Source organism: Mobula hypostoma, chromosome 3, assembly GCF_963921235.1.
Source record: "Mobula hypostoma chromosome 3, sMobHyp1.1, whole genome shotgun sequence".
Classification (NCBI taxonomy): Eukaryota; Metazoa; Chordata; class Chondrichthyes; order Myliobatiformes; family Myliobatidae; genus Mobula; species Mobula hypostoma.
In genome coordinates this window covers 206,649,493-206,667,293 of record NC_086099.1, presented here as the reverse complement: position 1 = coordinate 206,667,293, position 17,801 = coordinate 206,649,493, and the positions used below count along the sequence as shown (strand labels likewise).

At 42.2% G+C, this 17,801-nt stretch overlaps 1 protein-coding gene across 2 annotated transcripts in view; it reads right to left on the bottom strand.

Annotated features, from left to right (window-relative positions):
* The window catches only part of ptprn2 (protein tyrosine phosphatase receptor type N2), a 1,069,199-nt gene that overhangs the window by 665,402 nt on the left and 385,996 nt on the right, over positions 1-17,801 (bottom strand). For both annotated transcript variants that reach the window (XM_063044415.1, XM_063044416.1), the window contains exon 5: positions 8,311-8,467. In XM_063044415.1, the coding sequence (XP_062900485.1) occupies positions 8,311-8,467 (157 nt within the window). The remainder of the gene's footprint in view (positions 1-8,310; positions 8,468-17,801) is intronic.

The following is a 17,801-nucleotide window of genomic DNA, read 5'->3' as shown; positions in this document are numbered from 1 at the left end:
ATGAAGGCCTTTGAGAAAAAGATGTTATGTTCCTTACTGACTGAGTCATTTAAAACGGAATCAGGACCTTCAGCCCTTTGTGCTCAAGCTGCCCCCTGTGCACTGTTCTGCAGTGATCCCATTTTCCAGCACTTGGCCTGTGGCCTTCACTACTCTGGTGTCACAAGTGCTCATCTAGTACTTCATAAATTTTGATATGCAGAGGGTATCTGAAATCTAGAACACTGCTTCCATCAAGGCTATCCCAAATTTCAAACATCCAATATATGAATAATATTCTTCAAGTCTTCTCCAAACCTTCTATTGCTTACCTTAATCCAGGGGCTCCCAACCTGGGATCCACGGACCCCTTGCTTAATGGTATTGGTCATTGGAATAAAAAAGGTTGGGAATCCCTGCCTTAGGTCAATAGTTACAGAAGCTGAGGCCATAAGGCCATAAGACATAGGAGCAGAATTAGGCCATTCAGCCCATTGAGTCTGCTCCACCATTCCATCATGGCCGATCCTGGATCCCACTCAACCCCACACACCTACTTTCTCACCATATCCTTTGATGGCCCGACTGATCAGAAAACTACCAACTTCCACCTTAAACATACCACGGACTTGGCCTCCACCGTAGTCTTTGGAAGAGCATTCCACATACTCACTACTCTCTGGCTAAAAAAAAATTCCTCCTTACCTCTGTTCTAAAAGGTCACGCCTCAATTTTGAGGCTGTGCCTTCTAGTTCTGGATACATCCACCGTAGAAAACATCCTATCCACATCCACCTTTTCTAGTCCTTTCAACATTTGGTAGGCTTCATTGAGATTTCTACGCATTCTTCTAAATTGCAGTGAGTACAGGTCCAAAGCTGACAAATGCTCATCATATGTTAACCCCTTCATTCCCAGAATCATCCTCATGAACCTCCTCTGGATTCTCCAATGACAACATATCCTTTCTGAGATATAGGGCCCAAAACTGTTGATAATACTCCAAGTGCATTTTCTACAGTGTCTCCAAGTATCAGAAACATATGAGCTTTGGTAGTTTTACCTTGAAGATAAAGCAAATGAAATAAAGTATAAACCAGGCTCATTCTGTGTTTGTTCTAATGATTATTCTTCTTTCAGTCTTAACTGCAATGCCATTGCAACAGATTCCCCCACAGGAACTGCATGCCATGATCCCAATGATTGGCATGCGTGTCAGGGGAACTTCTATTTGGGCATGTGAATAGAAAGAATGAGACACTGAAGAGCAAGAGCAGGAAGAAGGCTTTCAACTGTGGATAGTTAGAGCAAGTTGAGAGATGTAAGAGAGAATCACTCGGCGGGCAATAGAGGAAATATTAGACTGATGAGAATGTCGGCATGAATACGAGCAGCCTTTGTGTCATAAGAAAATACGTCTATGAATGGCCTGTCCTCCATTAACGGTACAGTGGACTCAGATCTCCTTGTTTCCATGGAAATATATTACTACACTTTGTAGGTAGAGGTTGAAATTCTACTTGTGATCTTCACAGTTTTGTGTGCTTGCCTTTAGGCTTCTGACATTTTGACCTGTATTGTCAAGTTTGTGCATCAATTCTTCCTTGCTGGTTAGATCTCTGGGGTTGAATGTACCTTACCTCCTGTAAAGTCATCTAGCAGGACAGTTTATTCACACACCTTGGAACCTGCACAATTTCCCTCCTATTAAAAGTCAGCCGGGTCTCACAAGGATGGACAATCAAACTGACTGAGGGTGAATCCACTAGTTTGTGCTTAATTCTTCTCTGATTGATTCTTTTTGCAACCATCTCCATTATAATTCATCAAAACAGTTAGGCAAAACTTTTCTCTAGTTTTAATTTTCTCTGCTAACACAAAACATTCCCAACCAACACAATACGGTAGGAAACAATTACAATTCCCAGTGATACAGTCTGTTGATATTACCCATCCATGAACATGCTGAGAATAAGCTTTTGATAAAATAACTCAACTGAAAGATTGTGTGTTCAAATCCCACACCAGGACCTCCATCTATTTCTGTGCTACCAGATCTCTGAACAGACAATTCACCAACCCGTGAACACTACCTAATTTTTTTTGAGCTCCTTTTGCACTACTTAGCTTATATATAAAGGAACATAGAAAACCTACAGCACAATACAGGCCCTTCGGTTGTACCAAACATGTCCCTACCTTAGAAATTACTAGGCTTACCTATAGCCCTCTATTTTTCTAAGCTCCATGTACCTATCCAAAAGCCTCTTAAAAGACCCTACCGTATCCACCCCCACCACCATTGCTGGCAGCCTATTCCACGCACTCACCACTCTCTGGGTAAAAAACGTACCCCGACATCTCCTCTGTACCTACTCCCAAGCACCTTAAACCTGTGCCCTCTTGTGGCAGCCATTTCAGCCCTGGGAAAACGCCTCTGACTATCCACACTATATGAATACATATGTAAAATATATGTGCGGGCACATGGCCAAGTGGTTAAGGCATTGGACTAGCAACCTGAAGGTCGTGAGTTCGAGCCCCAGCCGAGGGAACGTGTTGTGTCCTTGAGCAAGGCACTTAATCACACATTGCTCTGCGACGACACTGGTGCCAAGCTGTATGGGTCCTAATGCCCTTCCCTTGGACAACATTGATGTCGTGGAGAGGGGAGACTTGCAGCATGGGCAACTGCTGGTCTTCCATACAACCTTGCCCAGGCCTGCGCCCTGGAGAGTGAAGACTTTCCAGGTGCAGATCCATGGTCTCGCAAGACTAACGGATGCCTTTTTTATATAAAATATGTGCTGGTTAATTGGGACCCATAGGAACCAGTACATTATGCAGCTGTCCCCATTAGCCGAAGTTTCATGGAAATAGTTAAAAGGCATAACAAAGGCAAATTACCTTCTGAGTAACTAATTAAGCATTTAAATTAAATACAGAATAAATTAGAACACTACCCATACTACAGTAATATAGGATTTTGTATTAGTTATTAATAGTTATTGACAGAAGAATTCATTGCTGCCGTGTTGTTTTGATTGACTGTAAATTAATAAAATGAGCGCAGATGCCTATTGCAGATAATGGACTGCCTTCATTGCCTTCCTGCATATAGTCAAAATAAAAAATAAAGTGATCAAAACTCACTGCTTTTTGAATTGGCATCATCCGCTCAAATGGAAAAGATAACACAAGCATATGCAACTGATGCTATTTAAACCCGTTTGTGCCGTAATGTCTAATGGCCGTTTCTGCTGTGTCCAAGACTGAATGCTTGAAACCATAGTGAGCAAAACAGTTTTGAATCGTCTTACTGCTATTTTCTCACCAACCGTCTGTGACAAAAATCACTGCTTTTTGAACACAAACACACGCAACCAATGCTATTTCAAAACTGTTCACTCTGAGCATAGTGTAGAGTCTAATGGCCACTCAAATGCATGTGAGTGATTCTAGTTGGAAACTGTTCGGCCACAGTCTTCTGTCCCAATTAAGTGGTGTATTGTCCAAAATTTAAAAAAGGGAATCCTGGCTGTTTTCTCGATTTGTTTTTGTTCTTTAAGAGTTGTCCCAACTAAATGGCTGCACAGTTAACCAATGGTCCAATTGACTGGAATCCACTGTACTGCTGCATCAAAACAACAAATTTCACCAGTGATATTAAACCTGACTCTGCTTCTAATTCTATTTTGTAGAAGTGGTGTATTGGAACCTTTAAATATACTTTTTCCAGAAGAAGTAGAGCTTGCTGGCAAGTTTGGTGTATCAATTGTTCGGTCCTGATTACTCTCTGAGCAGACTGGCAGAAAAAGCCAACAAGTCTGGAGTGACCAATCGACCAGACAGGATAAGGGTGACAGATTCCTGTTTCCCTTCCCTGAAGGACATTACTAAGCCAGTTGAATTTTGGAAACAATTAGTGGTTTAATTGTAACTGAAAACAGAACTCCATTCCAGATTTAATTAATTAATTAATTATTCCAGCTGAAGCGATGGGATTTGAAGCCAAGTATCCAGCACATTAGTCTGAAGCTCTAAGTATGAGTTCTGGTAACCTTTACACCAAAGGAACATGATTGGAGGAGATGTCTAATGCCTAGCAAAGCTGGTGAAGCAGTTAAACATCCTACGACACCGATTTAGGAAATGGAATTGCACTAACTGCGAGCAACAAATTAATGAGCCATCTACTGAAAAGCAAATAATAAACCAAAGATACTGAAAATATGTATTAAAAATAGAAAATTCTAGATATACTCAGAAGATCAAGTAGTATATATCTGTTGTGAGAGAAACTTATCGTTCCAAATTAACGAACTTCCCATGAAACTTGAAACATTAACCGTGCTTCTACTTATCCAACAACTTTGCTTCTGTCTGTAGGATCAGCCTGCATTCAAATCATTGCAACTGAACACGAGAAATTCTGAAGATGCTAGAAATCCAAAACAACACACACAAAATGCTGGAGGAACTCAGCAGGTCAGGCAGCATCTATTGAAAAGAGTGAACAGTTGACGTTTTGGTCTGACGCTTTCTTAGCTGGTTGGGTCTTTCCTAAGAGTTATTTTCAATAGATTACATGTTATACTCTTTATAATACCATTGTTGTAAATATGAAGGATGCTTACAGTAAGGGAGAAAACAGACAATCAATTCAGGTCAATATTGTGGAGATGGTATTAAAAGTCACTCAAAGAAACAAAGAAACACTGAAAAGTACTGGGTGACACACATATTTTTGGATAAAGGGAAGATAGGTAAATGAGAGACAAAAGCTTCCAGAAACCTTTCAAGGTCTCCAAGTTCAACAAGCACAGATCACAACAGTAAGTAAATATAAAAATACTGGAAACACTCAGTGGGTCAGGCAGCATCTGCAGAGAAAAATAAAAATGGACAATACTGGATATACTGTGCTCATCAAGTCAAGCCGCATCTGTGGAAAAGACACAGCATCTACATTTCAGGCTGGTCTGATCTCCAATGTGATTGCTTTCTGTCTGTTTTGCCTTGTTCACAGGCCACAATGTCTCATTTCCTCCTTGTCTTTGAGAAGTTATTGACCACAAATCTTTAGGGTGTCCAGTCTGATTCTGTTCATCATTACACAGATGCTGCTTTACCTGCTGATTATTTCCAGCATTTTCTACTTTTGCCTTAAATTTCCAGCTTCTCTTTTTTTTCTGATTGTGACTTTGTGAAAATGGAGAAATACTGGGGAAATGTTTCAGGTCGGAGAAGTTTCATCCAAATAATTTCTGACTGAAGGACATAAATCTAAGATGTTAATTATGCTTTTCCAAAGTTGTTGTCCAACTTGCTTGAGTATTTCTAACACTTTGTATTTTATCTCAGATTTCTAATTTCACAGTATTTTGCTTCTGAAGATAGACAGGATTGCGGGGTTACCACATGTACTTCAGACCCAAAGTGGAGAAAGTTGCAGAAAAAAACACATAAGGATTTTACATTCAGATCACTCCAATAAAGTGAAGAAAGGAAGAACACAAAGATAAAGCACTTGGTCACAGAGACAGACAGCACAAAAACAGACCTTTTAGTCTAATTGGTCCATGCTGATCAAGATTCAAAGTAAATTTCAAAGTTTAAAGTCAGTTTATTATCGAAGTACATATATGTCACCATATACAACCCTGAGATTCATTTTCTTCTGGGCACACTCAATAAATCTGTAGAATAATAACCATAACACATGGACTCTGGTTTTCTTTTCCTGAAGTCAATAATCAGCTCCTTGGTCTTGCTGACATTGAGTAAGATGTTGTTGTTATGTTACCATTCAGCCAGATTTTCGATCTCCCTCCAGTATGCTGATTCATCACCATCTTTGATCTGGCCTACGACAATGGTGTCATCATCAAACTTGAATAAGGCTTTGGATCTGTGCTTAGCCACATGTTCATAAGCGTAAAGTGAGTAAAGCAGGGGGCTAAGCACACAGACTTGTGGTGCTGATGGAAATCAGATGTTGTTGCCCATCCACATTGACTAAGGTCTGCAAGTGAGGAAATTGAAGATCCAATTGCACAAAGTGGTCTTGAGGCCAAGGTCTTGGGGCTTATTGGTTAGTTTTGAGGAGGTGATGGTATTGAATGCTGAGCTGTAGTCGATAAAGGACATCCTGATGTTTGCACCTTTGCTGTCCAGATGTTCCAGGGTTGAGTAAAGGGCCAACGAGATGGCATCTGCTGTGGACCTGTTGCTCCGATAGGCAAATTGGGGTGGATCCAAGTTACTTCACAGGCAGGAGTTGATATACTTCATCACCAGCCTCTTAAAAACACTTCATCATTGTGGATGTAAGTGTTACTGGGGAAAGTGAATGAGGTAGGTCACCATGCTCTTCCTGGGCACCGGTATAGGTGAAACCTGCTTGAAGCAGGTGGGTACCTCAGACTGCTGAAGCGATAGGTTAAAGTTCTCAGTGAACACTGCAGCCAGTTCATGAGCACAGATTGTTAGTACTTGGCCAAGTACCCCATCTGGGCTGAATGTGTGTTCACCCTCCTGAAGGCTGCTCGCATGTTGGCCTCAAAGACTGAAATCATAGGATCATTGAGGGATGTGGGAGATTCTGATGGTTCTTCCATGTTTTGACTGTCACAGAAGGCATTGAGCACATCTGGAAGTGAAGCCCTGCTGTTGCCTATGTCACTTGATTTAAATTTATAAGAGCTGGTAGTATTCAAGACTCTCAACTCTGCTAGACCTATTTGTCTGCAATTATTCTATATCCCGCTGTATCTTTCCTAGTAATGCACCTGTCCAATTATCTCTTAAAAGTTGTTATTATACCTGCCTCTACCACTTCCTGTTTGTGTACAAAAAGTTGCTGCTCAATTTTTCCCTTCTCACTTTACACCTGTGCCGTTTAGTTCTACGAGTCTATGGTGGCCAGTGCGATCATGTTTGCTGTTGTGTGCTGGGGCAGCAGGCTGAGGGTAGCAGACACCAACAGAATCAACAAACTCATTTGTAAGGCCGGTGATGTTGTGGGGATGGAACTGGACTCTCTCACGGTGGTGTCTGAAAAGAGGATGCTGTCTAAGTTGCATGCCATCTTGGACAACGTCTCCCATCCACTACATAATGTACTGGGTGGGCAAAGGAGTACATTCAGCCAGAGACTCATTCCACTGAGATGCAACACAGAGCGTTATAGGAAGTCATTCCTGCCTGTGGCCATCAAACTTTACAACTCCTCCCTTGGAGGGTCAGACACCCTGAGCCAATAGGCTGGTCATGGATCTATTTCATAATTTACTGGCATAACTTACATATTACTATTTAACTATTTATGGTTTTATTACTATTTATTATTTATGGTGCAACTGTAACGAAAACCAATTTCCCCGGGGATCAATAAAGTATGACTATGACTATTCTCCAATCCTGGGAAAAGGGCTGAGTGCATTCAGTCTCTCCATGCCCCTCATGATTTTATACACCTGCCCTTCCACTTGTATCTTTTCATCTTTTGTTTCCCTAGTTTCACCATCAGGATAGAAGTTCTCAGATCTGTTGAAAGATATTTGGCCTGAAATGTGGGCATTCTCTCTACCTATTTGTTGCCCGACTTGTTTAATATTTCCTGCATCCTCTGGTTTTATTTCAGAAAGCCAACATCTGTGTGCCATTTTGTACCATTTCGTACCGTTACGAATGTTGTCTTTTAATCTCTGCTGGCGTCTGCCCACAGCCTCAGAATGTAAGGTCATGCCTTTAGAACTGAGATGAAGAGGAATTTCTCTAGCCAGAGGGCAGTGAATCCATGGAATTCATTGCCAAGGATGGCTGTGGAGGCCAGGTCATTGGGTATATTTAAAGCAGAGGTTGATTAGTAAGGGTGTCAAAGATTACAGGGAGAAGACAGGAGAATGGAGTTAAAGATGGATAATAAATCAGCCATGATGAAAAGCTGCAGCAGACTCAATGGACTGAATGGCCTAATTCTGCTCCGAAGTCTTATGGTCCTATGAACATTCCTTCTGGTTTCCTTCTCTGACTGAACTTTCTGGAAATCTGATACATCTCTGACTTCTTCCAGCTCAGAGGAACGTTTGTCAACCTGAAATGTGAACTCTTTCTCTCTCTGAAGGTGTAATCAGACCTGCTGAAATTTGATTTTCTGATGCTCTGCCCTCTTCCCAAGACAACAGTAAGGTGTACAATTCCTTCCATTAAAAAGAATCATTGCCGCTATATATTGTAACTTGCTTTAGTTTTCTGTGGAAGTAACTGTCAAGGGCATTTATATATTACTGACCATTTTAAAATGGAATAAGGAAAATCAATACTAACCTTGTCAGTTCTGGTCTTATGAGATGGCATGGGATTATTAGGCTGGGATAAAGCGCTGAGCAACTGAAGATATTGATGTAGGGACTTGAATCTTTGCAGGTCACCATCTTCTGCCCCTTCATAATTTTCCTCGCTTGCCATCTGTTGCTTTGTAGCCCTAAACAATTAAGAATTAGCAGTCACGAGAGTTAAAATGCAAGTGACGTTCAAGCAATGAGTTGCAACAGTTCAGCATTATTCGACTGAGAAGGTCACGGCATATCGTAAAACACAACAGACTGGCTCAGTTAGCAAATAATGAGTCATGGGTCTGATACTGCCTCATTCCAAAGCATTTTATTCACCAGGAAGGAGTTTTTTTAACCTTTAGTCTTGCCTTAGAGGATGCATAATAACTACCAGTTTGGGAGGTGGATAAGGTTATTGATATTGTTGGATGAAGAATAGTAGAGCAATGGGATCAAATGAAAAATGGTGGAAATGAGCTTATATAGAGTATTTTCATCAGATCTGTTATGCGATTCTCTGCTCCAAATACCAAAGTAGATTTGAGGGCTAGTAAAGAAGGCAAATGCAATATCAGCATTCATTTCAAGAGGACTAGAATCAAGTATCTAATGCTGAGGCTTTATAAGGTATTAGTCAGACCACACTTGGAGTGTTGTGAGTACTTTTGGGCCTCTCATCTAAGAAAAGATGTGCTGGCATTGGACAGTCCAGAGGAGGTTCACGAGAATGATCCTGGAAACGAAAGGGTTAACATACGAGGAGTGTTTCATGGCTCTGGGCCTTTACTCGCTGCAATTTAGAAGAAGGAGTAGGAAACCTATTGAGTATTGAAAGGCCTAGACAGAGGAGATGTGGAGAGGACATTTCCTATAGTTGTGGAATCTAGGACCAGAAGACACAGTCTCAGAACAGAAGGATGGCCCTTTATGACAGAGATGAGGAGGAATTTCTACAGCAACTGGATGGTGAATCTGTGGAATTTTTTTTGATCACAGGCAGCTCTGGAGGCCAAGCCATTGGGTATTTTTAAAGCAGAGGTTGATAGGTCCTTGATTAGTCAGGGTATCAAAGATTATAGGGAGAAGGCAGGAGAATAGGGTTGAGTGGGATAACAAATCAAGCAATGATGAAATGACAGAACAGAGCCGATGGGCCGAATGGTCTAATTTTGTAATTATGCCTTATGGGTGAATATCCTGTTCCTGTTTCTTCAAAAAAGATATATGACCCATTAATAAATCATCAACAAGATCAAGTGATTAAAATAAGCTCTATTTTGTATAATTGTTCCTTCATCAATGATGTTATGCCCAAAATAATGTCAGAGATGGAGAAGGTTGCTGACAATGACACAATCATCAATTCCACTTCCAATTCATTAAAAATTAAACCAGGAGATGCCTGCAACAGAATGAAAATGTTGGAAGAGCCCAATATGGGGGATGAGAAAGGATCCGAACTGTAAGCTCTGTGGTCAAAAGGGGACACTGGCTCATATACTGTCCGGGAGTAAAACAGCTCTAACTCAAGGACGGTATAGATGGCGCCATGATAAGGTGCTTCTGGCTCTTGCTGACACACTAGAGTGAGAGAGATGCAAGAAGAGGACGGCTGGCACAGATTTGAGGAAGGCTGTCATCTTCATCAAAGAGGGAGCCAGGCCTTTCATTGCCAAACAACCAAAGCCCAATTTGTTGCTAACGGCCAGGTCCTGGGAGATGAGGGTCAATGTGGGAAGGAGGCTGCACTATGCCCGGACATTGTACTGTGGTCAACTGAAGACAGGAAAATAATTCTGGTTGAGCTGACTGTGCCGTGGGAGGAGGGATGGGAAGAGGCCCACAAAAGAAAGGCCTTGAAGTACCAACCCTTAGTGCAGGAGTGTAAAGACAAGGGATGGCATGCATGGTTGTTCCCTGTGGAGATCGGCTGCAGAGGTTTCCCAGCCAAATCAGCATGGCAGTTGTTGTCAGCTCTGGGCCTGGACGAAAGGAGCGAAAAAACAAGCAGCTCGTAGGATGGGGGAAGAGGCAGAACGAGCCTGTTGTTGGATTTGGAGTAGGTGAGAGGAGGGAAGCTGGAAGCCAGGAGCAGATGGGCAGTGATTTGGCCACCACTGTTGGCCCACCAACTGGAGAGTGTCATGGTTAAGGGTTGAAACACTTTGTGAAGGTTGGCAATCACCTGATGACATCTGCTCCTGGCTAAAGGCTACAGTTACCTTATAAGGTATCTGAAGAATGCACCCTAACAGGTGTACGTAACAAGTCAGGTAGCATCTTTGGAGGCAAAGGGTTTTGTTGACATTTCAGATGTAGGGTCTTGGTCTGAAAGGTCGACCATGCCTTTGCTTTTACAGATGCTGCCCCCTACCCTCTGGGATCTTGCAGCAGTTTAACTTTTTACTCCAGATTCCAGCATCTTCAGTCTTCTGTGTCTTCATAACACATGCCTGCATTGCTCAACAAAAATGCCAAGTAATGCCAAAGAGAGACTCTAACCACTAACCATATTCAATGTCATTTTTGAGCCTCTTACCACTCAAATCATAGAGTCATAAGGCATAGGAACACGCCCTTCAGCCTAACTCTGTTAGGTCATTATTTTAGATTTAGGACATATAGCAAACTATTAACTTCAGCAACCAATCTTTAGAACTGAACATGGATTGGAGATTAAATTTAAACTGCAGCCCTGGACGATAGTTTCCTCGAGCTGTGGACACGAGTTAATAGAAAACCATACAATGCTGATTAACATTCATTTTGGGTGTCTGAAGGGTGGGTGGGAGGAAGGAGGTGTGAAAATTATATGTAATTTAAGGGAAGCATTGTAGATACATTGTAACTATTGAATTGTCCTTGGATTTTTAGCATACAAAATGCCATGTAATATTGGGTTGAACAGTCTTCTTCCTCCGAAAGGGTCTTAATATGATGCCTGCTGCTCGTTTTTCTTGAATGAAACATTTTTATAATCCACTAGCTTCAGTGTTTCTATTGTGACTTTGTTCGTTTCACAACAAACTCATCCACGTCAGCCGTGTTTCCCAGACAGCTAGTGCTGCCCATGTTTGGCCCATAGCCTTCGAAACCTCTCCTATCCATGTACCATGTGCAGTCAGAGAGCACCTTCCAAACCTACTACTACTGCAAATAAGAGTAACAACAGCAGGAAGCACTGAGCAATACAACTAACTATGTACTCTCCTCCAAGAAACATACTGTCCTGACTTAGAAATATATTCTAGATTGTCACTGGGTCTAAATCCTGGAACTCCCTACCCAACAGTACAATGGGAGTTCAAGAAGACATAAGGGTCTTTTAAGAGACTCTTGGATAGGTACATGAGGCTTAGGAAAATAGAGGGCTATGGGTAATTTCTAAAGTAAGTGCATGTTCGGCACAGCTTTGTAGGCCGAAGGACCTGTATTGTGCTGTTTCTAAGACAATTCTCTATCACGTTTACAGAGGCAATTAGGGATGTCTGGCAAAGAATACAGATCAAGAATTCATAAAATTAAAAAAATTGAGTACTAAAACTGTGTGGCATATGAATAGTGAACAGATATCGCTCATTTAAAAAGAACCTGAGGGGGAACTTCTTCACTCAGGGTGTGGTGCAAATGAGGAAGGAGCTGGCAACGGAAGTGGTGGTTGCAGATTTGTTTAAGTTGAAGTTGAAGTTAAATTGTCAATTCAACCATACATGAACATAGCGAATCGAAACAGTGTTCCTCTATGGTCAAGGTGCAAAACATATTACCAGCTGAACATACCACAAATAGCACATGTGGTTATGATTTCAGAAAAAAGCATTCAGTTACAAAGAAGAAAAAGTAGTATAGCCCAAGTCCTGGGTGGCATGACTGTAGATTGATGGTAAGTTGGCCTGGAGTAATTTGTTCTTCCACCAAGCAAATACTGGAGAGCAGCACTGACTCAAAGGGTCAGCCTCCAATCCAGTATGGATTCCAGTGCGCCCCACAGAGTCTCTGCTACACCTAGATCTGTAAAATCCTATGCATTACCTATTCAAAAGCCTGTCCAAATGTCATTGAAACATAATGACTGCCTTTGATTCCACCACTTCTTTTGACAGAGTTCCAGATGTCAACTGCGTTAAAAAGCTGTTCTCTGAAATCCTCTTCACAGCCAATATAACGTTATCAAGTCTTCCTTGTTTCTTTATGCTCTAACCCCCGTGACTCTATGAATATCCTCCAGGTGTTCAGGTTTCCTCTCACATCCCATGCGTGTGTAGGTAGGTGGGTTACATGGCTGCCACGCAATGCCCCACGTGTGTAAGTGAAACGAAGAAGCATACTGATCAGAAAATGGGGAGAATAAAAATATAGGAGAAATATAGGATGAATGCAAATGGGTGATCAATAGTCAATGTGGACTTGGTGACTTGAAGGGCCAATATCTCTTTATGACTCTTTGACACTCATAACAAGCTCATCTCCGCATCCCATTAACAACATAGATGTAAAATTCTTATCGGGTTTCAAAAGGTAAAGGCTGTTTACCCTGGCTGGAGATTGTAGAATAAATGGTCCTGCTATCAAGAAAGGACTGAGTCGTACAGGACTGAGATGTGAAGAACCTTCTTAATTGAGAAGGCATTGAGTCTCTTGAATTGCCCTTTCCCGGGAGCAGTGAGAATATAGGAGCAGGATGTGGACAGCAGGTATTCAGGAACACCGCAGCATCACTTCAAACTCCTTATAGGTTTGTTAAGGATTGGGAGCAGGTGAGGGTGGATGGAGGGAAGCAGATACAAGCGTCTCAGGCACATATATATATATAGCTAGGGTGCCTAATGCTTTTGTACAATACTGTAGTAATGTACTACAAGTTGCTTCCATCCTGATTCGGAAATATTTTGCCAGATCTCCGTTGTCACTGAGACGAGCTCCTGGAACTCATTTCCCAGTGGCACTGCAGTGTGCCTTCACCAGAAGCGCTCAGTGCTTTAAGGTAAGAAGTCCTTGATTTGATTGTAACCTCATCTCTGCATTCCCACCGGCCCATGATAATATTCTATCCCCTTGCTTCTCAGGTTTTGATCCATCTCTGCCTTTACTTGAATGTTCAAGCTTGAGTTCAGGTTTATTATTGTTGAAAGTAATTGAATGAGGGAGTTTAGTGATAAAATTAGTCTTCAGAATCAAGGATTGTTCTCCTAGCACTAATGAAGGTTCAGATCAGCACACGCAAAATGGTGGATGAAGCCTACTGAAACTTGAAAGGCCTAGGTAGGGAGGATATTTCCAGTAGTGGGAAAGTGTAGAGCCAGAGAGCAAAGCCTCAGAATAGAATGACATCCCTTTAGAACAGAGATAAAGAGGAATTTATTTAGCCAGATGGTGGTGAATCTGTGGAATTCATTGTCACAGACGTCTCTGATGGCCAAGTTATTGGGTATATTTGCAGTGGAGATTGATGGATTCTTGAATGGTCACGTCATCAAAGGTTACGTGGAAAAGGCAGGAGAATGGGGTTGAGAGGGATAATAGATCAGCCATGATGGAATGGCAGAGCAGAGTTGATTGGCCAGATGGTGTAGTTCTGCCCCTATATCTTATGGTCTTCTGATCTAACTCAAGAGATGAAGCAGCAACTACAGCGGTAAATAAACGATCGACGTTCCATTGATGCTGTCTGATCTGCTGAGTTCCTCCAGCATTGTGTGTGTGTTGTTCAAGATTTCCAATATCTGCAGAATCTCTTGTGTCTATGAAAGTCAAGGGATTTGGCAGAGCTGAACCCAATCATGCTGGGCTTAGCCAGGGCTGATAGTGAGATGCCGTTCCCAGTTGCGAATGGTTCAAGATTTGAAATTTTTGACAAAGGATGCAGAGAGGAAATGAGGAAAAATTTTATTTTCATTGACAGCAGTAATGATCTGAATTCAGTGTCAGCAAGGGTACAGGAAGAGAGGGGTAGAGAGCGAATGCGGCTGATGCAATGACTCTGCAGAGTACTAGCATAGAACACAAAGCCAAATGGATCCTTTCTGTGCAGTTACAAGGGTATGACTATAATTTCTGGACAAATCAAGGTGAGAGATTGTAGATTTGATTGAATGGCCGGGAGAAGGCTCAAGGAGCCATTTGGACTAGTACTGTGTCTATTTCTTAATGTTTCAAGCAGCTCTTGTCTTCGCTAGAGGCAGGATTGTGGTGAGATAGAATCAAGACATCCATCTAGTCTCTTGACAGTCAGCTAATAGGGCTTGGTGGGTGGAAGATGCAACAGAAGAGATGTACAGTGTCACATGTTAGTACCTTCACCAAGTTTGATCATCTTATATAAAAGTAGCAAAATGTTTAGTCTACAACACACACAAAAAATGCTGGTGAACGCAGCAGGCCAGGCAGCATCTATAGGAAGAGGTACGAAGGGACTGAAACGTCGACTGTATCTCTTCCTGTAGATGCTGCCTGGCCTGCTGCATTCACCAGCATTTTTGTGTGCGTTGCTTGAATTTCCAGCCTTCCTTGTGTTTGTGGTTTTAAAATGTTTAGTCTGTCTCCTTACAGACACACAATGAATTTTTTCCCATAACTTGACAAGGAAAACCACTCAACAATTATTGTGATTATATTGTGACAATATTTGCTCACATTTTTCAGGGCGCGTGCGCGCACACAAACACACACACACACACACACACACACACACACACACACACACACAGTCTTAAGCACACACTCACACACGTATATATAGCTAGAGTACCTAATACTGTTGTACAGTACTATAGTAATTATATGTGTCACACTGTATTGCTGCCACAAAAAAATCGTTATATATGTAAGTGATGATAAACCTGATTCTGAGAAGATTCTCTATGTGGACTGAGAGTGGAAGGAGTCAGGGACAGGGGAAACATGGTTGGGAAAAGGGAAAGGAAGAAGGGATGGAGCGGGAAGTTGTAAAGATCAATAAACCAATTCTTTGCAATTAAATGACCTGCCTGGTGGCTCAAGGCTGGGTGTGTCCACACCTGCACCACACCCCCCAGCCCCTGGCATTCCTTCTCTAGCACCTGTCCCACACACCTCCTGTGGTATTCTGCCCTCACCATTCCCAACTCTGGTTCTGCCAGGTTTAGAAACTTACTCTCCACTCTACATTGACAAATAGAGTACTGTACAAAAGTTATTAGCCTTGCTTTATGTATATACAGTATGTGAATAAGACTTTTGCACAGTACCATAGAACTGTTATTATGATACATAAAATAGATATTCATTCATTCGACATCCATCATTAAGAATCCCCATCATCCGAGATGTGCCCTCTTTGCATTGCAACCATCAGAGAGGAGATACAGGAGCCTGAAGACTCACTCACAAGCTTTTAGAAGCAGCTACTTCTCATCCACGGTCAGATTTCTGAATGGATAATTAACTAACCCATGAACACAACCTCAATATTTTTTGCTCTCTTTTTGCACTACTTACTTAATTTATTTTTTTCTTATATGTATTTTATATTTCTAATTGTAATTTATAGTATTTTGTACTGCTACCAGAAAACACCAAATTTCTGAGATTCTAAGTACATTTGATTCCTTAAGGTGATTACAGCCAGGGGTGGTATTGGGGACAGGCTCTCACTACCTATTCAATGCTCCCAATGATGTGCACCTCAAATAACCTCCGATAAGCAAGTCCAGCTCCTGGCCTTTATGTATGGCTTAGCCTGGCAGAACCATTTCTACTGGCAGGAGAAGGGGCACAGGCGGGTTACTGGCACAATAAAACCAGTCACTTCAGACAGATGAGGCTCGTCAGCCATGGTTGGCAGGAGAAGGAAAACTCTGATCGAACACAGAGCATAGAAAACCTACAGCACAATACAGGCCTTTCGGCCCACAAAGTTGTGCCGAACATGTCCCTACCTAAGAAATTACTAGGCTTACCCATAGCCCTCTATTTTACTTAAGCTCCATGTACCTTTCTAAATGTCTCTTAAAAGACCCTATCGTATCCTCCTCCACCACCATTGCCGGCAGCCCATTCCACGCACTCACCAATCTCTGTGTAAAAAACTTACCCCTGACATCTCCTCTGTACCTACTCCCCAGCACCTTAACCCTGTGTCCTCTTGTGGCAGCCATTTCAGCCCTGGGATAAAGCCTCTGACTATCCACACGATTAATGCCTCTCATCATCTTACATCTCTATCAGGTCACCTCTGATCATCTGTTGCTCCAAGGAGAAAAGGCCGAGTTCACGCAACACATTCTCATAAGGCATGCTCCCCAATCCAGGCAACATCCTTGTAAATCTCCTCTGCACCCTTTCTATGGTTTCCACATCCTTCCTGCAGTGAGGTGACCAGAACTGAGCACAGTACTCCAAGTGTGGTCTGACCAGGGTCCTATATAGCTGCAACATTACCTCTCGGTTCCCAAATTCAATTCCACGATTGATGAAGGCGAATACACCATACGCCTTCTTAACCACAGAGTCAACCTGTGCAGCAGCTTTGAGTGTCCAATGGACTCGGACCCCAAGATCCCTCTGATCCTCTACACTGCCAAGAGTCTTACCATTAATACTATATTCTGCCATCATATTTGACCTACCAAAATGAACCACTTCACACTTATCTGGGTTGAACTCCATCTGCCACTTCTCAGCCCAATTTTGCATCCTATCACTGTTCCGCTGTAACCTCTGACAGCCCTCCACACTATCCAGAGCACCTCCAATCTTTGTGTCATCAGCAAACTTACTAACCCATCCCTCCACTTCCTCATCCAGGTCATTTATAAAAATCACGAAGAGTAAGGGTCCAAGAACAGATCCCTGAGGCACCCCACTGGTGACTGACCTCCATGCAGAATATGACCCGTCTACAACCACTCTTTGCCTTCTGTGGGCAAGCCAGTTCTGGATCCACAAAGCAATGCCCCCTTGGATCTCATGCCTCTTTACTTTCTCAATAAGCCTTGTATGGGGTACCTTATCAAATGCCTTACTGAAATCCATATACACTACATCTACTGCTCTTCCTTCATCAATGTGTTTAGTCACATCCTCAAAAACTTCAATCAGGCTTGTAAGGCACGACCTGCCCCTGACAAAGCCATGCTGACTACTAATCATATTATACCTCTCCAAATGTTCATAAATCCTGCTTCTCAGGATCTTCTCCATCAACTTACCAACCACTGAGTTAAGACTCACTAGTCTATAATTTCCTGGGCTATCTCTACTCCCTTTCTTGAATAGAGGAACAACATTCGCAACCCTCCAATCCTCCAGAACCTCTCCCGTCCCCATCAATGATGTAAAGATCATCGCCAGAGGCTCAGTAATCTCTTCCCTCGCCTCCCACAGTAGGCTGGGATACATCTCATTCGATCCCAGCGACTTATCGAACTTGATTCTTTCCAAAAGCTACAGCACATATTTGCCACATTTCTTCCCTACTTTTCCCTGAGAACATCTGTTTCCAAT